Here is a 23206-nt window from a genome sequence, read left to right on the forward strand (position 1 = left end):
ACATGAATAAGTTTTTGTATGATTTTAAATATATATAGAGTCACTGTGCTTTATACTACACTGTTGTGTGTGTGGCATGTCGTGTGCAGTTTACCTCAAAGATCTCAAAGCCAGCGATATCCAGGATGCCGATGAAGGAGGCTCCCTGCCTCTTGGTCTTGTCCAGGGCTTTGTTGATCCTCATGACGAGCCAGCGGAACATCCTCTCATATGTGGCCTTGGCCAGGGCCTCCACAGCAAACTCTGCCTGCTCCTGGGTCTGGGCCTTCTGGACATAGTCTCTGCCCACCTTGATCCTGGGTGATAAGATGGCTCTGGTGAAGTCTGTGACATTCATGCCCATGAGGTGGCACACCTTCTGGGCAGCTGTTGCAGAGGAAATAGGGAGAAAGAAAAGGAGCAGCACAGAAATGGTAAGAGTTGACATGGAAAGAGAGAAGGAGAGGAGAGGAGAAGGAAGACAATGAAATTTAAGATACAACTGCAAGATCATAATCTCCTTAAGACAAGGTGCAGAGTTAAGGTCACACTTGCCTGTGTTGTCAGGCATGGAGGCCTGGTCTGTGTGTCGTTCCTTCTTGAAGCTCATGTTCCCCAGCTGCAGCACAGAGGCCACCACCTTCAGCATGCCTGCACAACAGGAGAACAAACAAGAGCAGAAATATGGTTTTCTGCTTCACTGACAGTATGACAAAGTTCCACTTAATGACAAAAAATGTGTTAGTTTACTGTTTGCGTTACCTATCTGCTCCTCCTCTGGAATACTCATGATCCTCATGGCCTCCATGGTCTCTGTGAAGAGATCCTTGTCCTGCTGCCCAGGAATTGTGACGTTCCCAGTTGGAGAGGAAACGGTAGTTGTTGTAATTTTCAAGGAGAAGTTCATCTGAGAAAAAAATAAAAGGAATGAGATTAATAACAAAATAAATAAAAAATCCATACAAGGATCTCTGCAAGATCCAAGAATGAAACAAATTATCATTACTACTCTGCACAATCCTCAAGTGTAGCATGTTGCTTACTACGCAATTTGTCTCCAGCCCCTGTGAGCAAGTAGTAGAAGATATGAAAGGTCCTCTCATCTTTGGCCTGGCGAATGGCACGAGATTTCTCCAACAGGTCTAGTAGTCAATCAGTTAAGGACAGATTTTCTGATACTGCTATGATAAAGCTCTCCTAACCATTTTGTGCATTACAGGCAGACTGCAGTGAACCTAAAACATGACATTAAACAACAAATCAAGGCCAAAACAAGTACTATAATGTTTTCATTTCCAAAGGGAAGCGACAATCAGACAGTTTCAAGGATACAAGTTTCAATATTGGCACCAACGATGTAACCATTGACATCAAAGTTGATCCTGATGAATTTTCCCTAGAGGAAAAAAAAAAAAAAACAGCATTTAAGAAAAGTATCTGGAACAGTCCAGAAGGAGCACAGGCAGTTTATAAGAACAACAACAAGACGTAGCATTAAGTCTTACGAATCGGGAAGAGTTGTCGTTTTTGACAGTCTTGGCATTTCCAAAGGCTTCTAGGATGGGGTTAGCCTGCAACAGCTGCTTCTCCAGCTCCCCCTGATGGAGATGAAGAGAAAAGCAAAGCCCAAAGTAAACTTTGTATTTGCACTACGACCATTACATCTGGATATTTCTCAGCCATGGATTCAGATCTAACAAGATTATGTCACCAAAATGAATAATTCACTGTGCTGTATCATGAGAACCTCAAATTATGATCTGCTATTCATTTACTAGAATGTTTTTGTCATTGTAAGAAACTGATTAGTTAGCTTCTTTTTAAATAATAAATGCTGACATAGTGGTATGAGTTAATTGACTCATGATGTACTTACGTCTGAGGACAAGGGAGATCATGGAGTATACAAAACATTTAAAACGAAAAGTGATAAGAGGGATACCGTATACACACACCAGCAACGCACACAAACACACATCGCACCCAAGCATTTTACCCCCCCCACACACATAACATCAGGTTAGTGCCCAAATCTGCAAACACCCAGAGACCCTGTGACCCTCATAAGGAACCCATCACCTGTTACCCAAAGCAGAACAATCCAGTGAAACCCAAGCACAAAACAATGTCCTCTCAGCTTCAGTATGACATTTAACTTATTTCTTCAAGCTAAGTGAAGTCTCTGCACATAGACAGTGTGGTGCAATAAAAAATTACATTACTGTTAAGTTATTTTTACGTTTCAAAACTTTCCTTACATTCAATACAAAGAGGCAATATTGCCTGCTTGGCTGATGATCACTCACATCCATTCAGCAATAACATGGACTGACATTTAAAACCCAAAAGCTGACATTGCACCACTTTCACAGTTAAAGTTCAATTCAAAGCAATGACATTCTTCAATATAAATCTTTGTTAGAAGTCTGTATCAAGCTTTTCTAAGTGATAGTACAAGATCACTGACTGACTAAAGGATAATTAAATTAATTTTAAGCTGCTTATTCTGGACTACTGTTCCTTCAGTGAGCATTTTAATAAATAAAAAAGACTGTGATAACCAATCACTTAGGTGTAGGTTAAGGACACAAAAGCAGGCCATCACACAACATAAGATATCAGTGTGTCTGTTGAGCCGAGACATTGTACAAACATACACACACTGACCAAGCAAAATATTTTATGCAAAAAGAGAAAAGCAACTTTGGACACATAAAAATGATGAAAAATTCAACCAGACAAATAAGCAACTGCATCCATGAGACCAAAAAATGCTGTGTTTTTTTTTTTTTTTTTAGCAAAGGCACCCCACCCCTTATCCTACTATTGTCTGGCTGAATTTTTCACAACACATACGGCTGCCACTGATCTGCCAGCAAACTTCCTCCCTACTTCCTATTGGCTGGCAAGACATGTCACCTCTGCCCTTAATACAAAGTGACTCCCACAATAGTGCACTCCAGCGAAGGGAAAGAGGAGGGAGAATGAGGGGTAAGGGTGGGAGAGGAGGAGGAGGAGGAGGAGGAGGAGGAGGAAGGTGATGACAGAAGCAGGTGGGGAGGAAGGGAGAATGGAGGGAGAGAGTTAACTCACATGTGACAGGACCGAGCTGTTCTGTTGATGGGAAGAGAGAAATACAACAACCTCAAAAAAAGGGATGATAGATGTGTGTTTTTTTTGTTGTTGTTGTCGTTTTTTGATTTGTTTTGTTTTTGTTTGTTTACATCAAACCCTACTTTGTTGCTTTCAGTAGCATCTATCAAAAGGCTGGCAGGCCAGATAACAGTAGTGCAGGTTTTCTAGTGGAGATGGACGTAATGTTTGACTGCTACATGGCAGACTGAGTTTTACTTCTGATGAGTAATATCAGCAAAACAGAATATATCACAGATGACGTCAGGCCCCTGGTCTGTATAAAATGTCAGAAACCCAGGAGCCTTAAAATCTCCACTTCTGTTTTGCAGTGCTGTTATCTTGATTGCCACCACTTTTCCTTAGATGGAACCTCTATTCTGTACCACAGAAGAATGTGTCTACTGCTGAAAACAGGCGGTTTGAGTATAGCAATGTGATGATGGATTAACAACCATGAACACAGTGAAGTGAAAATACTGAATTAAAAAGTGGTTGAGGTGTTAATCCTGTAAAATAGAAGCAATGGAGGAATTAGGGATTGTGTCTCACTCGAAAATGCAGCACTCAAAAAACAGCATGGAGTGAAATGAGGGATGAAGACTGTAAGAGGAAATATGACCAGGGGGGTGTAAAAGAGTAATAGGAGGATGGTTTGAAGGATGAGCTGTGTAGATGAGAGGCAGGACTGACCTGGTCTTTCTTGGTCTTGTGAGAGGAGGCCACATGAGCCAGATACTGGATGACCTTCTTGGTGTTCTCGGTCTTTCCAGCACCAGACTCTCCTCTGTATGAGATAGAAAAATAAACAGTGAAAGGATTGAGAGAAGGACGGTCTAAAAGACTGACAGTAAAGAGTTGATCAAAATCAAAATAATGTTAATGCAACATTGGAAGAATGTGATGACTGTCTGTGTATCTGAAACTCACGTGCAAAGAATGGACTGGTCTTCACGATCTGCAAAATAAATGTGCAACAGTTGATTATGCAGCCTCTGCAGAACAACAATGCTGCATATTCTAAGTGAGCATACGTTATCACCACAGCACATACAGTTTGTATGACAGGATGTACATTGGCCACAGACAGGAAATCAATATCCGGCTTCCTGTGACTAGAAAGAGGTGGTGCCAGGTTTCAAACTAACCGGTTAATTACCCATCAGCTCCTATAATGTGGTCTCAACACTTTGGAGCCAAATATGGGGAAAAGGACCACAAATGGGATAGAGGGGAGTAGTGGAGGTGTTGTGCACAACAGATGACAGAGCTGAGCACGTACAGGCCTAACAAGGGCTGTTATCAAGCTAAAAACACATACAGGAAGTTGACTAAAGAGAGACATTACAATGAAATAAAATATGATATGAAATGAAATGAAAATACCTATTTGGTGCTCATAATGTTACGTTTTTGTTGTAACTGTTGATTTAAGTTACAAAACACTGTGTAATTATGTAATGAAGGAAGGGTTAATGTCTCAAAAAGCATGAAAATGGCAAAGACAGGAAATCTCCATTAGCAAAGTGATGGGAGCTCTCACAAATTCTAAATAAATGTAATATCCTAATCTTCTTCAATAAATGATATATGATAGAAATAATTGTACAGGAGATGCAAAGCCCCCCCCCTTTTTTAAGAAATACAACTTAGCTAGAGTTGAGTGTCTGGTATTTTCTGAGGCCAGTGGGGCAAGTAAATCATGTGAAATACACTTGTGAGGAGTTCACATTAACTGCAATGTGCTGCAGCAATTGGTCCCCAGCGTCTTCCATTTTAAGGTCCAAACTCAATATACAAGCTACTCTCGTGTGCTGCATTTGATTTTTTAGAGGACTGATGCAGATAGGCTGCCAATATTACAGCATGTATGTGGAAATTGTATTCTCTTAGGAGCCTTGCAGTTTATAGCTGAGTGTGGTACCGCTCAGGACACAGTAGCTTCATTGACAATGTAGTCTTAAAGGGAGCCATATTACAAGCTTTGGGATGCAAAAAAAGTACACCACATAAGCCAGCAGACTACAAATTCCACATCATTATTTTCCTCTTCCTTCCTAATGCTCTCATGCAATACTCAATGTAACAGTTTCACAGCAAGGATGGTGACTTACCCTGCATCATGCTTCTGTAAGATGTGTCAGTGATGGCGTAGATGTGAGGTGGCATTTCATGCCTCTTCTTGCCCTTGTACATGTCAACAATCTCCTCTGAGTAGATGGGAAGGTTCTTGTAGGGGTTTATGACGACACAGAAGAGACCAGAGTATGTCTGCAGAACAGATAGAGGTGAGACTTACAGAAGATGCACTTAAATGTGGAATACGAAAACAAAGAGAAGATACCAGTGGAAGAGGAGGGTGTTTGTGTTAAATGGGATTGTAAAAGTGTTTTTACTGGACATGTAAAGACACCACAAAGGAGACTGTTTAGTGTGCAGATCAGGATCATGAATTGATCATTTCATATGCTAACGTAGGCTAAAGAACAAGTGCTTCCCCAAAAATTAGTTTCTCCACAAAAAGGAGAAGTTGTATTTGATTCAACAGTAAGGTCCTCCTCCCCCCATCAACACCAAGCTCAAAGTTTCTCATGAACTCTGATTTGTTACCCTCCTATATTATGTAATCTCAACCCCACCCTGCTGCAAGTTTAAACTGATGAGTGACCTCGGCTTTGTCTAACTGCAGCTACTTGACTGGTTAGCCAAGTCATATCTCATATCAACCAGAATTATCTTTTCTGCTTCAAAGCCAAGTTTAAAAACCTCCCCCATTCCTTTCTATAAACTCCACTAAATCTTTTCTTTTGAGTATGTGCGCTCATTTTACCTCCACCCATAACTTATGATTTTTTTGCCACATTCCTGTGCTGCCCTCCCAACATCTCTGTACCAGGCATCTTTCCCTCTGTTGTACACCCGCTCTCTCCTGGGACACGGTCAATCTAAGAACTACAGAGCCTGGAGCCTCTCAAACCAACTGGAGCCTGGATCTCTGGAGGGAGTGAGGGAGGGGGACAACGGGCTGTGTTGATATGACCGGGTCACACCACAGCATTAAAGAGACCAAATCACTCCCAGCCCAGGGCATGGGGGATAAATAACATTAATTATGGGGGCAGTAATAGCAGTTAGAACACGTTTTACATTCCATGTCCATCTGTGCAAAAACTGACCCCCGCCCTCCTCCCCTAATGCCGTTCTTCACATCTCTCATACTCCAGCCTGCATTGTTTCCTTCAACTTCCTGTTTACAAGATAACTCCAAACACAGGGAGAAAGAAGAGGGAGAGAGCACACAAGAGAGACAGAGAGGAAGAGGGTGAAAAAAAGAATGCTTGCATACCATGAATATGTTAACAGTTTGCACACTTACTTAGCAGTGACAGTTTGCACACAATGGATGGTCTTAAACAATGGGGCTTAATGAGATAATTAGGAGTTTGGACGGGGATATAAACTGGTTTGGAGACTGGCCATAAGAGATTGTTTTCTATAATCCAGTGGGGATTTCATAACAAATAAAAGGAAAATGCATTTATGAGACCTAATGGTTGTCTTGTGGATAAGCATACAGAGAAAACAGTATTGAGTAAAATTAGCCTCCTGTATCAGTGCTACATCACATTTCAGCAAACATGAGCTATATGTATGAATTAATTCTTTGTTTGAGGCATTTTGTGTTAAAAGCTGTTCCATACTCACATATATGAGTCCAGAGTAGTATCTCTCCTTCAGGTTGTGCAGCACAGACGCCTCGTTCAGGCAGGTGAGCTCGGCCATGTCTTCCACCTTGCTGAACTTGGGTGGGTTCATCTTCTGGATGTCATCCTTGTTCACCTTGACCTTCTTACCAGAGTCTGCCAGCTCCACCACGCACTCATCGCCGCGCTCCTCCTTCACGGAGCCGGCCTCGAAGCCCAGGCGCTCCGAGGGTACCCATACCAGCTTCTTGGAGGCCCAGTCAGCCTGCGCCAGGGGGTTGTTGACCAGATTGCGGTCCACGTACAGGAATCTGTCTGCGTCTGACATGGTAGCTGTTTCAGGGAGACCAGAAAAAGAGTGCTTGTGGTCAGAGCAGAGAAAATAAAATCCATTGACAAAGGGCAGAAACCCAGACATCAAGCAAAAAAAGTATCATCATTTAAATGAAATAAATTACATTTGTGTACTGCTGCAAGCCTTTCATAATATCTGGTAGAAAAGGCTTGATGGTTTATAGGAGCAAACCTTTGCTATCCTTCCTATCTTCATATGCCATCTCTTAGGAATGCAAAGGTCACCACTAATGTGATGTACAACAGGAAAAGTCTGCTTGCTGAAGTCAAGTCAGGTCGACAAAACACACAACCATGTCAAACAACGCCCCATGTTGCTCTCTGGCTAACTGCTGTGAATACTTCATCAAATCTCCAGCTGCTGGACTTTCCGGGTGACAGGAGAAACATTTTCCCAGGATCACAGAGATCTAAGCTCATCTCCCAGCAGAGGTGCCTTCGGTTTGGCTGAGCACTCCGACAAACACAACTGTCTGTTTGCTGGTGGGAAGCCTGTGAGGGAGCATGTCTTTGTTGTCGTTCCTACTGGTTGAACAGGGTGCCTGTTGAAGCAGGGGGAGGTGAGTTGACCGTGGGTGATCTTGATGAGATAGCATAAACCTCTGTGTAAATGTTGGCCCTTATCAACCAAATAGTCCCAGGAACTAAACCCAGTTACTAAATTTGGAATCAAAAGTTCCTTTTGTGTATTCCTGTTTCAATTTTTCATTTCAGATGAACAGTAAGGATAAAGGGCAGAGGATAAAAGGAATAAAAAACAAATTTTGATTTAGACTGATTTTTTTTTAATTCAACACCAGAGATATGTTCTATGTAATTCATGGTTTCTGGTTATTTGGTTTCTTAGTTTTTTTTCTGATTTAGTACATATCCAAGTTAAAACAATTAGTAAATAAAGTTCTGTTTGTCTTGGTAACTCTCTTTCTCTTAGTAGGGTCTTTAGACTAGTTGTGATATCAGGTGAATGTTTGCATTAAATTCTTATCCCCAGATTTAATACTAGCTAAAATCAATGAGCAGCAGCAGAGGATTGTGTTTGACCAATCAGCAGCACTCAGTACTAAAATATTCCAGTGTCATTAGTAACTACTGTGTTGGGATGGTTACTTCTTTGGGCAGAAACAAAAACTGGAGCTTACTGCTGTCATGCAGATAAAGATTTTCATGTCCTAAAAGATTTTGCTGGTGGAAATGGGCCACGGGTGAAACTCCTGGCAGTCAATTTATGTAACGACTACACTGATTATGCACTTGGACAACTGTCCTCAAACAGTTTGTTCTCAGTGTGGTGTTGCAAGGGCCGATAAGCAGACCAAAGTCAGAGGGTAATAGTCAAACTAGATAAAACACACAAAGTTTGTAGCAAACCTAATCAAATGCTTTCCGTTAATGCTCACCTGATTTTGCTAACAAACACGAGCGCACTGCCTATTGTAAACAATTTCTTGTCCAGGCATATAGACAGCAAACTCAGCACAAGCTAATCTTGTTTCAATACACCTCTGAAAGCTCAAAAACAACATGTCGATGACAGGGAGTGCTGCGGTTTAACCCATATAGAAAGTGACTGGACAGGTTTAACCAGTATGGAGGAAAATGAGAGTGTTTGCACCAAACTGCCTAAGTTCAGCGAGCGCAGAGAGACTCTGGGCAATTCTCTGAACATGGTGTGCTCTCACTGACACTGGTTCCCCAGACTTTACCGTCTCAATTATCATTCCAACACAGCGGGGGCATGACAGCATTTTCCCAGCAGCGCCAGGGTCGTTAGCCTTTCTCAATGTTCCCTCACCTCTGAGGGAACACTAAGAGCAGCACTATACACACTTGTTTGCATATGCTGTGTGGTTAATATGCAAACACTTAGGGAAAAAAAAATCACTGCAGAGGTAAGGTTCAGCTCATACATTTATCATCTTGTCTGAAATAACATTAGCTGAAGTGTTTTATATGTCCATGAGAGTAATTTCACATTGCTATGTGGCCCAGTGGGAGATTGTGGAGCCAAATTCTCATGGTCAAAAATAAAACACTGCTTGTACATAACAGTGCAGAAACGAAAAACTTGTATTTCCCTGGCAGTTTTATCAACTTCTAGTTAATCTTGTATTCCTTTAGTTTATAACAGTAGGTCAACTATGATGCAACTACACTCATCACACGCCTCTCCAATATCCCAAGATTTGTTTCAATAAAGTTACTCCTATTTTACTGATGAATGCTTTAAACAACTATTTAAAAACCACTGCAAAATTCCATTAACGCGTCGATGCTTTTGACAACACTAAAACTCTGAAGCATTCCTGAACTGCACCAGTGGAAGGTGGCAGACCCTTGAGAACCTTTTCAAAGGAGAGAAAAGTAGACGTTGCAGCATTTAACAGGCTTGTGTCTGTCCTGTCTGTTCCAGCACATTAACCCTGATCTGTGAGAAAGAACGCAGAGGGAGAGCCATTCTTCTCATGACCCCTGCATCCCTCCATCCTCTATCAACACTGTCAGGCTGCGGTACAGCTGCCCAAGCTGTCCGCCCCGCCTCCCAACTCATCTCTGGTGTACCGACCCCATCCTGTACCAGAACGTGGGGCAAATTAGTCCTGCTATACCTCTCAGCTGGCTCCATGCTCCCTCCTCTGCCTTCAGTCACCCTGCTCTCCCTCTCCAGAGTCCCCCCCACCCATTCTCCCCCTCCCCTTCTGTTTATCCAGTCTTTTCAGGGTCGCATTCCTCCCATACTCACCCTTTATCAGGGAGAGACAGCAAGCAAAGGCATTCCACAAATTTCTGTCCTCTATCCTCTGTGCCTCCTCCCTTCCATCTTTTCTAGACTTATTCTCTGTCTTTCCTCCCTGTTTTTTCCCTCCTTCCCTTATTCCCATCACACCAGCGAGTCATGTGTGCCTTTAGATGTTTTGCCACTCAGGGGAGATCAGCATCACCTCACACTGGTAGCACACCCATGGCTACATAGATCAAGCAACACTAGCGCTCCTATTCACTGTGATTGTGAGGAGTATGTTCCAATGCTTCTTTAAAATTCACTTGACCATTGCTCGCTCCAGTACATTTGGATCAGTTGGCCCCATGCAGGGTTGAATACGAGCCATGACTGATTACAATCCCTGTAGCTCTGTTGTTTGGCAAAAACAAGTAGTGAAGTTGAACAGGCTGAACACACCCAAAGCTTGGATTTTGCTTTAGCTTGCTATGTTTCCATGTAGAGCAAGAAATGTTGGCCACTGTGAAGGTTATTGATCATTAGTAGGTCATTAATATCGAAAACAAGAGACTGCAGATCATGGATATTGAATGTTACAATATAGAAGCAAACTGTCTGATAACATACAGTACTGTGTGCCTCTGATTATTTTTATTTGACTGTTGTTTCACCTATAAATTATTTTCAAACTAGTGGGCTGCAACTAGAATTTTCAGGTAATCAGTCAGTTATTTCAGTTATCAGCTGATTTAATTGATTAACCATTTTGTGTTTGAAAGAAAATAGTAAAAATGGCCATTATAATTTCCCACAGTCCAACGTAACATTTTCACGTGTCTTGTTTTGGTCGACCAACTGCTTAAAACACAAAGATAATCAGTTTACTGTGATGTGTGACATAGAAAAGCATCAATGAGAAGCTAGAAACAGCAATTTTTTGCCATTAAAAAAATGACAAAATTAATTTGGACATTATTTGTAAAGAAGCAAAACCACAACTGAGTCAAGTCTGTTGATGTGTGCCACAGTCCGACACACATGCTTGACACAGATAACTCTGACACACTTCAAACTGCCTCTCCAGAGAAGTGGCACGAGGACTAAAAATTACTCCAACAGCTATTCTAGTTTGACAGGCGCTGATCCATATTAACAGTAGAAAGAAGAGGAGGGATAAAGAACTCCCATCACACATTTTAGACCTAGGCCTTCCCTTGGCTGGCTGATGGTCAGGCAGGGATGTTGACTTGACTTTGAGATAAAACAGTGTGCATTAACACTCATCACAACCAGCCACTTGAGGTTCATGGCTGAGATTCTTGCAGCCTCCCTGCCACGTCCTTTCTAATCCTGTAAGAATCAAGGTTTCCTTGATTCCTTGTTACTTTTCAACATCAGTCAGCTGTGAAAGCATTCACTATCTATTCTGCTGAAGCCCATTTACGATGAGATTAGCTGGTCTAGATATTCATGACAAGGATTACTCATTAATTGAATACATGGAACCTGACTGAGATACCATTAAAGGATTATATTCTAAAAATTCCTAAATGTCAACAGAGTTAGCAGTATCCTGTCAAAGCAGCAACAGCTTGCTTGAAAGAGGAAGAGGAACCATAAAAAAAATAACACTAGGAAGAGAACAGAGGCCAGTTTTAGAAACCGGCCTCATCACAGAGACCAGAATGTGGTTACAAACAGAGGAAGTACTGCAGTAGCCAGGACTTAGGAGAAAGACGTGGAGGAGGAACGAGGAGAGAAATGGAAAAGGGATGAGCTACAGAGCTGTCCTTTTCAGTCCCATTTGTCCCGTTTAGAAAGCAGGTCAACCTTAGTCTTTATAAAACTGAGGCCATCCATCCATCAGTCAGACTCCCTCTCATTCCTTTCCACCTCACTGACTCTCCCTGAGTTACTGTAAAAATCAGGAGTCGTGACAGCCTCAACCACAGCATGACCATGTACAGTCAAACTCTCCTGCTCCAGCTAAAGGGAACCCATAAACCAGCTGTGCTGTGTTGACTGCCCCATTGACAGGAATATTAATAGAACCACAGCAAAGTCAATAACAGTGTACTCCTACTAACTGCATCCTATCCCAACATCCCTGCTAGCTTAGCCTCAGCCAAATATGCTCGTCCTCAGCTGTCCTCCTCATGCTGGATACTGTTTTGCACTGTTGTCACCCTAGTCTGTTTGGCTTTGACTGTTTATATTTATCTCTCTAACAAATACCCCCATCTCCATTCCAAGGGCAACAATCCCTCTGTGTCTTGGCTTTATCACCTCATCTCCCTCACTGTCCGATGATCTACCGACTGTAAATTCACTGTCATGCAAGACAGACTGTGTGCCAGACAGACACTGGAGAGGTACTGAGTCAGTCAAAATTCATTATGGGCTCACACGTAGACTCTCTCTCTCTTTCTCTCTCTCCCCTTCGCCCTCCTTCTCAGAAAGTAGGAAGGGTGGGGCAAGGAGAAGAGAAGGGAGGAAAAGAGGAAATGACAAACTGAGAAAACTATTTTGCCATTTGTGGAACTTGTTGTGTGTGAGTCTCAAGGAGGAGGGAAGGTGGCGTTTTCTTGGGCACATGCAGAGCAGCTCTGAGGAGTGAGGAGTAAATTATCAAATAACCGCACTGCATGACAGATCTACATCACTTTCCACATTACTTTTCACATTCCTGACCCAAGCAGGATCCAATTTCACTTTCAACTGTAAGTGGGCCAGTGCCATCTACCATTTAGAACCCACGAGGCCCATACCAGGTCTTACTAAAGCCCTTAGCACATCAACTACACCACTGGTTCCTAACTGTTTCTGTCTGATACACCCCCCACAGCTCTGTCAGATGAAGCAGCGTTCGTTCAACACCACCAGTCATGTTCCAACTGCGCTCATCTGAATTGATTTTAAAATGAATGAATTTAACATTATTATATAAGTGGACATAATAGGGATGCCACCATAATCTTTTGTATGACTGAATGGTCAACGTATAGGAGGTGTATTCATAGTATTACAACCACCTCAAGTGGAAGAAGCTGAACATTCTTCCACTACTTTTAGGTACAAGTACCCTTGGCTGGGATTCCCTGACCTACACAACAATATCCGAACATCAGTTCAGTTCTGAAGACGCCTTTCGGATGAGAGGGGAACCGTCTTCAAGGAACCTAAAATAAGTCTAGCTGCCTTCAACTCTAGCACTTAAGACCACAGGGATGATAGATTATTACCAATACAGTGTTGGTTGGATAAGCACATCATTATCAGAGTCACAGAACAAATTCCATGTCTATCTTTCAAACAGCCGTCTGATTACACCATTGAATGCACAACTGACTGGTTATTTGTTAAAAACAGGGCAGATACTGCACAGCACCAGTCTGCCCTTTTACTTTTCACTCCAACAGTATTGACCATTAGATAAATAGACAGATAGTTACGTAAGCCTTTAACAGACAGCGAAAGAATGCAGAGGGGAGTTAAGATACACATTTCTGTTTGTCAGTGGTAATTTATCTTTGGAGGAACACTGCACTGGCCTTTATTTCTGACAGAACCAACTAAGAAAATCTGCTACCTCACTTCTGCCCCTGTGTTACTTACTATACTATTCACCCTATCACCAAACAGCCGTCACCCACTTTACTCCTGTGGATTATTATGTGGCTTTTTAAAAAATATATCACTTGTTATCTCTACCTGGGGCACTCCTTTTGAATTACTCAGACGATAACAAGGCTATCTTGTTTTAACAATCATCTCCTCAAACAATGTGTTCACAGACCTCAAAGAGCCACCATCATACTGGTTGGACATCTGGTGTGCAGTACAATTTGGAATGACACTGGAAAAACATGTCCAATGGGAGTCAGAAGAGAGACTCATTACACAGCATGTTTCAAAGTTCACAGTGCAAAAGAGAGTTTAAAGTGTCTGTGGTGAATGTGTTGTACAATTTCAAAAGTATTAACCACTTATCTGCACAGTCACATGCCAGGTGTGTAGCTCACACACACCCAACCATGGACAAAGTCTACTTTCTGTCATGTACAGTAACACAACTGTACCACAATCACCAATGATTAGATCTGCTTTCTGTTTTAGGATTATAATGTAGTGTCTCTCAGCTTCCATAAAAAAAACACAGCTTTATTTCATTTGCAAAAATGCTTTTCCACAAAGAAGTTATGTGGGGGAGTGGATAGTCAGGTGTTAACTTTCACCTTAAGTTAACTGAACAGGAAGTTGGATCAGTAAACTGGCACTCCAGAGAAGGCTGGACTGTAACACAGTAATGTCTTATCAAGCATTACCTCATAATTTATGCCACAAAACAGAAAGCAGTTTTATCCACTGAGCCACAAGCAATCACCACAATAGGAATGGTCAAGGTTCACCCTGTGAGATCAGCAAAGTCCTCTCTGTATGTAGTCCAAGTCAGAGCAAAGTCATTTCCTTGTATTGTAATCTTACAGGTGCATGCTATGAGGGGGAGGATGGAGGAAAGGCTGGGGTGGTGGCAAAAAAACACAAGCAGAGGAAAAGAGGCAGAGCACGGGGAAATGAAGGAGAACACAGACAGGGAACAGAGATCAATGACAAAAGTCTGATGAGGAGACTTAGACAACAAGGAAATGCAAAAAGTAAAGACCAGTGGAAAGGAAATAGGAAACCCACAGCAGACACGACTGCAGAATCATTCTGAGCCCAGACATTTCAACCAGTCTGACTGAGGCAACTTAATTATGCTGTTCATGTCAACCAGAAGAAATATGTTTGGGCAGAACTAAAATAGATGAGATATTCAAGCAAGAGTGGCTGTTTGAAAGACCTGAATTACAGGCCAACATTAGTGATATATGGTACAATGTAAAGACAGCACATACAGTATGTGTGCCAGGCTGAAATCTGCTGTGTTTGATGCTATCTGCATCAGAATCTGTCTAAAATAAACAGACAGAATGTTTTTTGCTGGATACAGAAGTGAATTTCACCCAGGGTTGACTATGAGCAACACGCTAACTACAAACTGAGAAATGGCATGACCAGCTCAGCCACGGTTAATTGAGAATCTTAACAGTCTCTGCTCTGACTGGAATGTTTTGCCCGCATGAATGAATCTCAGCTGACTATGTAGGAAATGCATGACACTTGACTTTGCTGCCCTATCAATCATTGACAATCATTAACACTGAGTATTACTAGAAAATGCCGGAATAACGTACTCAGAAAAAAAAACTGGCATAGTCCAACTGACAGCTTACTCTTCAGCTCTATAACCATGTTAACTCATGCATTACTCAAGAGGGATTTGGCTCAAACTAAGGTTGCAACTAAGGACTGTTTTTATTAGGAGTGTATTTGCTAATTCCTTTCTTGATTTCACCTTTGATAAGCTGGAACTGGTGAATTTTGGCATCTTAGTTTGACAAGATGACAAACAATTGATCAATAACAAAAATAGTCTCTGATTAATTCTCTTTTGATTGACTAAACAAGCAGTCACGTCAGCTCTAGCTGAGATACAGCCATTTTTGGAGTGTTTCCAGCCTGTGTTACCATGAATTTTTCTAATCTTAGCCGGTCAGTCTGAGGTAAAGGGATGATTGGGCCCACAAACACAGTTAGAAGGTCACAGATAAAAGATTAGAAACACCTCAGATTTGTTAAAAGAACCTTGAGGCTTCATAACAGAAGACAGCTGTGGGTTGCTGTGTGCCAAACTGTGTCACACTGCCCTCCCCGCCTGCACTCTCATTGGCAACAAAAGCAAGGGGCCTGCAAGTAATCTGGCTCAGCCCGGACAACAGTCCGTTCAATGAAATCTAAACATCCACAGGCATGTTCTCTCAGACTGTATCATTTTGTGAAGATTGAACAGCCTCGCGCAACCTCGTTCATATTTTAAGATGTCTGCATTTAATTTTGTCTGGCCTACAGTACATAACTCTCCTGGGGGTCTCGGGTATGGACATTGCTGACACACAAATGATGGAATGTAACAAACTCTGCAGGGGGCTCCATAACTGCACCGAAACTGGCAATAAGAAGAACTGGCCTCCGGAGACGCTATTGCACAATGCATTGCCAGGACTTGATTCAACCAAATGACTCAAATGCAATAACAGGATATGACATACCACATGTCACCTAATGTGCCCTGTTAAGGCTTGATATTCACAGATTTGTCTATGTCAAGCAACACAGCGAATGACTGCAGCTGCTCTAGGACAGAGTGTAGGTGTAACACAACCACAAGAAATGGCTTTGATAAAAAAAGATACACGCGCTACATTAGACTATATGCACACACAACAGCTACTGTTCGAGTATTTCAGCATGAATTAACACTAATGAATCGCACAATCATTTCTATGCATGATTATCAAAAAGTTATTAATGTGGTTAACTCACACTGTGGTGTAATAGTGTCTTGGCAGAAAACATCAGTTGAACACAAGTGTATGGTTCTGATTAGTAAAAGTCAGAGCAAAAAGGTGCTGCTCTCACATTCTCTGAGACCACTAACACTTTGTACAATGAGAAGCAGGTTCAGGTGGAGAAATGCCAGAGTTGTGAGCGCTACAATGCCCAGTCTGACTTGAGGTTGAAGTTCACACAATTTTTTTGCAAATACTGAGCCACACAGCTTGCCATACTCATACTAAGAAGGGCGTGCGAGCATACCAGAGTCTGTTTGCTTCCCATAGTGCAAGCACAATGATGTGCCATCTGGGAGAGCGAACACAAATTGTACTGACAAAAGCACAACACTTACGCAGATGCACCATGACACAGCATGGTTAGGCCTCATGAGGATGTGACACTTCAGATCTGAAAAAAGTCTGAGATTGTAAAAACCCCTGTCTGAGATTGGCCTGCAGGAAGAACTGCATCAAGTGTGTTGCTGTAACATGTCCATTTGTATTAGACTGAATGAATGTGGTCTTTTGTGTACTGACAGCAGAGCTAAAAAAAAATCATATCTGATAGGGAAAAAATGATAATAATCAGAGGACAATTTTCTACCTGGACACTGTTTGAAGCCTTCACTGATCCACATTTTTCAGTTCAAACCCTTTCACACGCTTTGCCTGAACACTTAAGCTCAATATGTCTTTAACTTTCTTGAAAATTAGAGGGGGAGCTTTACAGTTGATGAAGTTCTCTGAGGAAGATTTGTGACACTGGGCAAAAATAAATGAGATGTACTCAACATGGCTGGATATTGATATACCCCATAAAATCTCTTACGCCATGGAAAACTCAACTCATGTTCATCACAGTGGACCGCACTGTAAGTAGAAGACAAACCTGGTCATTTTCAGCTGGCATTCCTCTGCATTACAGCAGCTGTACTGGGTAAAATCTGGCTAACTGATAAAACAACCAATGCCTTTCTACTTCTGTAAAATGCTTTATACCGCTTCAAACTGTTATCAGACCTGATGTTCTATACAGATAATCTTCAGAGTCTGTTCTGAGATTGTAAAAACTCAGTTTTCATACTATGCACTCTGAGTTTGGAGTAATTAGGAGCCAAACTTCATTTGGAAACACTGCCTTCATGTCAGACATTCAAAAGCGACATCCAAAACATGTTTTATGAAGGATGCAACAGTCTTTAAAATGTCACACTCTCTTCTTTATTCCTCTTATGTATTGTGTGGTGTGTGAATGTTGAAATTGTATTGTATCCTGCCATTTTGGCCAGCTCTCTCAGAAGGAACAGGTTAACCTATGATGGATATATTACATAATGTTAACTTATGGTGACCTAAATCACAGACAGTTTCCCTTCTCCCTGGAGCCCATTGAAAACCCTTCAGGGGCCCCGGTATGAGAAAGAAAAGCAGTGCACACACAGAGAGAGAGAGAGAGAGAGAGAGAGAGAGATGACACGGTTCAGTGAGGGTGAGCCGGTCAACGACGGAAAAGCACAGCGCCGTTTTTTTTCTAGGTCCACCGGTGAACTGGTGACGTCATGCCGCCAGCCAGACAAACTACTTCGCCACACACGTCGTCTGTTTCGGACCGCTACAAACCGAAAAGTTCAACCATGAACTAATGATACACTTCCCGGCGTCCCCGACCGAGCCGGTGTTCATGTAACCTGAGCTCGCCTTTCTTTCATTTCCGTTCAACTTGAACTCAAACTCCTCACCGGCCTTTTTTTCTGCAACTCATTCAAGCGAATCACTTCCTGCCTCTACCGTTGTGGCTTTTAGCTTCTCGCCAGCAGCCACAGTGCTGATACTATATTTGACGGCCGCATTAGCACACACCGTTCACAGGTCCGTGTATTAAAAGTAATAAAATATAACACATATTCAAGCGCAGCACAGTTAAAGAAACCCTGGGTTAAATCAGTGAGGGAGGTCCCACTCCACCCAGCGCGGCTGCTGAAGTTGCAGCCGTGAACTAGCAACCGTGCTTCCTGGTTCACTGCACTTGCTGGAGTGACGGACAGATTGAATGAAAGAGCACACAGAGAGAAAGCATGGCAGACAGAAAAGTGTTAAAACCCAGAATATTACCTGCTTTTAGGGTGCAGGACGCCTTTTAGAGGGTGGCAAACAACAACCGAGTGGCTCAGTCAGCGTCGCCTCGTTGAGTCAAACTTCTTTTCCTGTCGACAGCAGCTTCGCAGAGACTTCAGGCTAAACTACAGTGCTCGCTTCCCCCTCTCTTTCTCTACTCCACTCACTCTTTCTATCTTTTTTTTTCAGCCTCTTCCTTCTGCCCTCCCTCTTCCACTGGCTGCTCACTGGGTCGCGTAATTTTACTCAGTACGTAGACAGCGGGCGCCGGGGTGCGGTCCAGGACGAGGCGGGCCCCGGCCCTCATGTATCCGCCCCTCTGGCCAATGTGCTTCGCGCTTTGATAATCCACACACTTTTGGCCAATCATGTTATCCTATAGGCGTGCATAAATTGAGGGGTGACGGCCGCTGGGCAGGGCAAAAATCGTAGAAAAAACTCAACTTGAAAGCACGGAGGGAGAGGGAGAGGGAGAGGGGTTACAGATAAAGCTGTGTTTAATGAGAGAGGTATGTGCATACTAAGGATTTTTATGACCATATAAGTACCAGTCACTCTCAGGATGGACTGCATCACCCAGGGTTTCCCTCGTGTCAACAGAGTCTAGTCTGACCACTGTCTACATTGAAAACAAGTAGCAGTGATGGCTCCAACTGTTTGATACTATTTCTGCTGTAAGGCTGCCAAATGTCAGACAAGTCCCACGCACACAGGTCTGTGTGGGCTCTTCTCTACTGCTACTCTTATCGCTGTTTGTGTTTGTGTCAAATACTTTCACTCCACAGACAAAAGACTGGAAAACTGACAAAAAACCATACACCTGCCTCTGCCCAATACTAGAATAAATATTATATATTCATAGGTACTAAGTTAACAGTACAGCACTTAATTCATCTTTGTATGTTGTTGCTTTCTCTCCTCCAAAATAAGGTCAGAGGTCAGCCGCAGAGTCGAACCAAATGGAGCTGACAAGGATTTAGCAGGACACTTTGACATGGTGGACATTGGCCTACAGGGCCTTGAGCTGCTGAACAGTTTAAAACAACAGCAGTCATGTCATTGTTAAAGATAAATAGCCTTAACTTTGGCCCCTGTTTCACACCTAGGGATTTAAAGTATTTTACATAATATAAGAAAAATAGTTTTTTCTTGCTTGCCTGAGTTCTTAGATGCAGTTGTGGTGAAAAATTTGATTTGAAAATAGAAAATGTGAAAGTTTCACATTTTCTTTTTTGTGTTGTCAGCTTTTATTTGATTTGTGTTGATGCTTTGCATTGATGTAAATGAACCAGTGCACCTCTCAGATAGAAGATTAGACCAAGAGAACCAACAAGATGTGAGATAAAGTGCATACAGTTATTGGATTTAATCTGACAGGTTCTCATCATTCAGTCAGGTAAGTCCAGGTTCATGACCAGGCATGTTAACACAGCCTGGGAACCGCTGCAGGTGATGTTGTAATTAATAAGAGGGAGTGAAGCACTTGTTTGGCTTTAAATCAGCCCTGACATTTTTTTTCACTTGCTCTTCAAAAAAGCCTAACTTGTCCTCAGTCAAAGTGAGCAATGAGGAAGATGAAATGAAGAGATGCAGAGAAAGAACACGTTTATGTAGATTAAATAAAAGGAATGGATATGTGTAAAGAGTTATTTAATTGGTAGAATTGAAGCATTGGTAGAAAAGAGGAAGGAATGGAATGACAGTGCAAGAAAACTGTGGATAAGTGGATGAATGGAATGATGGCTGTGGAGATGAACGCTCTGCGGTGCCACAGCCAAACTCTACACAGAAGAATGGAACAGTACAAAGTGAACCTGTTTACTTCAAATACTCCTCCAGGATTCAGATTGGGTAATGTAAGCCCAGTTTGTAGAGTGGAACTGAAGGCACAGAGCCAATGCACATGCCACAACCAGCAGGGGAACATTAGCTATGGAAAATAAATATTTTTCACTTTCTCAGTGTGAAACATATTTATAATTCAGAGCAGTGATTCCCAACCAGGGATACTTCTCCAGTTGCCAGGGGAAAAACTGTGGAGTAGCTCAATTATTATTTTTAATTTATTTTTATTTATTTGTTGTTGTTTTTTTTTTCTTTTTTTTTTCTTTTTTTTTTTTGGGGGGGGGGGGGGGGGTAAATGGGTAAAACAGTTAAAATAGCTAGCTAAATAGCTAAGTAACGCATAATCAGTTGAAATAGCAAAAAGCATTGAGTTCCTCCGATAGGGGTTTACAGGAAGGAAGACTAAAGGTAATTCTACTCAGACAAGTAAAATCTCTCTGTTTTATCTTCCCCTCTTCACTTAGGAGGTGATGCCAGGTAAGAGTCGGGAATATGAAACAGATGCTGCTGCTCTGGAGTCCAGGGATAACTTTCAAACAAGGCCTATTGCAAATATTGCTTCTATAGGTGACATCGACTATACATTCCACACATTACACAAAGACGACTCTCATGCCAATTTAGCCCAAGAAGTCACATTATATTGTAGCCTCCGGCATGCCTGCCATCCACTTCACAAACATAGGAAAAGCACATTTTCTGTAGGATGTGTGATTTATGTTTGCTATGTGTCATTATGAAAGGAATGTGTCTCTGTGTTTTCCTATATGTTTAGCAGCTGGGCATCACATGGATGTAGAGAAAAACATTGAACATTCAACATGCCTGCCTGGAAAAATCAATAAATCTCACACTCTCTCCCTCTCTGGGATGGATGGGAAATATCCGAAATTTCAGCTACGAGGTCAAAGGTCACCCTGTCACCCATTACTTGAGGCAGGACCAGATGCCGAGAGAGGGCCAAGTGGAGGAGAATGAGTGGGAGTAATAGAGAGGGAGAGACTGCTTACATAGAGAAAATAAACAAATTTGAATTCAATGCAAATTTCAAATTAACAAAGGGTTCACAAAGAAAAAGCCTTGCACCTAAAAAGTAAATAGTAGTTGCACAAGAAATGGCTCAAAGCATAAAACAAAAAGAACTGGGCACTGAAAGAGATGTAGGATTAAAACGCAGGCATAAATTACCAAATATGGACACTTCTGACCTCACTATCTCTCTCCCTCTCTCTAACTCCCGCTCTCCCTTTCACTGTGACCTAGTCTCTCTCTCTCTCTCTCTCTCTCTCTCTCTCTTTCTCTTTCCTTCAGTTGGTTGTAATAGCAGCAGGGTGTGTCTGTAATTCAGGGTGTGCAGAGCCATTATATCATCCAGTCAGAAAGAAAGGAACCCATTCAATGACAGCATCTTAAAAGGGTGGCATGTTAACTCACTGACCACTCTGGCTGTGTAATTACTTGTGTGAATTCATGTGTGTGGGCATTCACACTCGAGCATCTTAGTGAGAATGTGTCTGTGCTCTCATCCATGAAGGCAGAAGTATGTATATACTGTGGCTCAGATCTGTGTCAAATCTGGTAAATAGGCTGTTTAATGCTCATGTCTGACCCAGATCCTCCTAGCTGTAACCTCTTACCTGACAGATACTGAGAGACAAACCAACACACACACGCTTTGATATGATACCAGGGTAAACACATTGCTGCTCATTCCAACAACATGTGTTTTGTTCTAACATCATTCCCCAGCCATGTACAACACCCTGCCAAGATTATTTACGCCACCCACTTCAGTTCACACAGCCTTATGGACATGATAAAGCAAGGTGTTTGTGTGTACCTAAAAAGCCCAAACCGCAAAGAATAATTAAGAGCAACTCCAGCTTTTAAGATAATGCAGTAATGAGAGTATAGCAGAGTGACTGGCTGTTTACTCTGTCGTCTGTTCTTCAGTCTCACCCAGCTCCTCCATCCTCCTCCTTTCCGTAGTAATCAGTACACAGGAAGGAGTGATAAGACACATGTTGACTCACAAAACAAAGGAATGTGGAGTAAAGGGAAAATACGCAAAGCTTCCCCTCTTTTGTTGAGATGTCTCCTCGCTCATTCATCATCTGTGCTTGATCTGATGACATCTCTAATGCATGCTAAGTCAATATATTTATGTAAGCCATGTGTCTGTTGCATGGGAAAAAGATGGAGGGATATAAACAGCCACAGTGGCTGCTTTGTCTGTCTTGAGTTGGTATTTGTCTGGAACAGAATGGAGACCTAACAAGGTGGAGGGCAGCATGTGTTTCAAATACAAATACAGCTATATATTTACTATAAACACAGAATGCTCTCAGGCCGTGCCAGATCTGGGTGTTGTTACACAGTTGCTCTCTCTCTCTCTCTCTCTCTCTCTCTTTCTCTCCCACACACACATACACATACAGAAATTTCAACACAATCATGCATCTTGTACAAACACACACACACACACAGCAAAAGCACTTGGCCCGGCGACAGACACTTTAATTTCAAACAAACACACCAGCAAACATTAACAGTTTCAGGCTTTGAGAAAGGCAGTCGAACTGGGAGAGAGTCACTAGAAGAATTCTGCAACTCTGCCTCTCAGCTCCGTTTGTTCAGCAGCAGCCGCTGGCTTCCCCTGTCTTTTTTTGCCTTATATGGTCAAAAGAGTGGTTGAGTAAGAGAGAGAGACAGCGGGAGCGAGGGTGGAGGTGTGGTCTATTGTTTTTGACGGAAGAGGTGTAGGGTTACTTGCTGCTCTTGAACCTTTGGAGCTTGTCGTCATTTCTTCGGTCACCTCTTTCCTCCTTGTCTGAGCGTGGACAAAAGAGGATGAGCAGACAACAAGGGGAGACGTGTGTGTGTGTGAAGAGGGGGGAAGATTGATTCATGAGTGTGAATCC

The 23206-nt window shown here is 42.3% G+C and overlaps 1 protein-coding gene across 1 annotated transcript in view; it reads right to left on the reverse strand.

The window, feature by feature from the left end:
* LOC108898624 (myosin-9) overlaps positions 1-18679 on the reverse strand; it is a 30342-nt gene extending 11663 nt beyond the window's left edge. Inside the window, 13 exon segments of the mRNA XM_018698556.2 lie at positions 93-366; positions 535-630; positions 742-838; positions 840-886; positions 1023-1121; positions 1312-1375; positions 1485-1577; positions 3073-3093; positions 3805-3898; positions 4042-4069; positions 5226-5382; positions 6817-7148; positions 18438-18679. Coding sequence (XP_018554072.1) covers positions 93-366; positions 535-630; positions 742-838; positions 840-886; positions 1023-1121; positions 1312-1375; positions 1485-1577; positions 3073-3093; positions 3805-3898; positions 4042-4069; positions 5226-5382; positions 6817-7143 — 1397 coding nt within the window. The 5' untranslated portion in view covers positions 7144-7148; positions 18438-18679.
* Positions 18680-23206: the final 4527 nt, after the last annotated feature.

This window comes from Lates calcarifer, linkage group LG11 (genome assembly GCF_001640805.2).
Source record: "Lates calcarifer isolate ASB-BC8 linkage group LG11, TLL_Latcal_v3, whole genome shotgun sequence".
In the NCBI taxonomy this organism is placed as follows: Eukaryota; Metazoa; Chordata; class Actinopteri; family Centropomidae; genus Lates; species Lates calcarifer.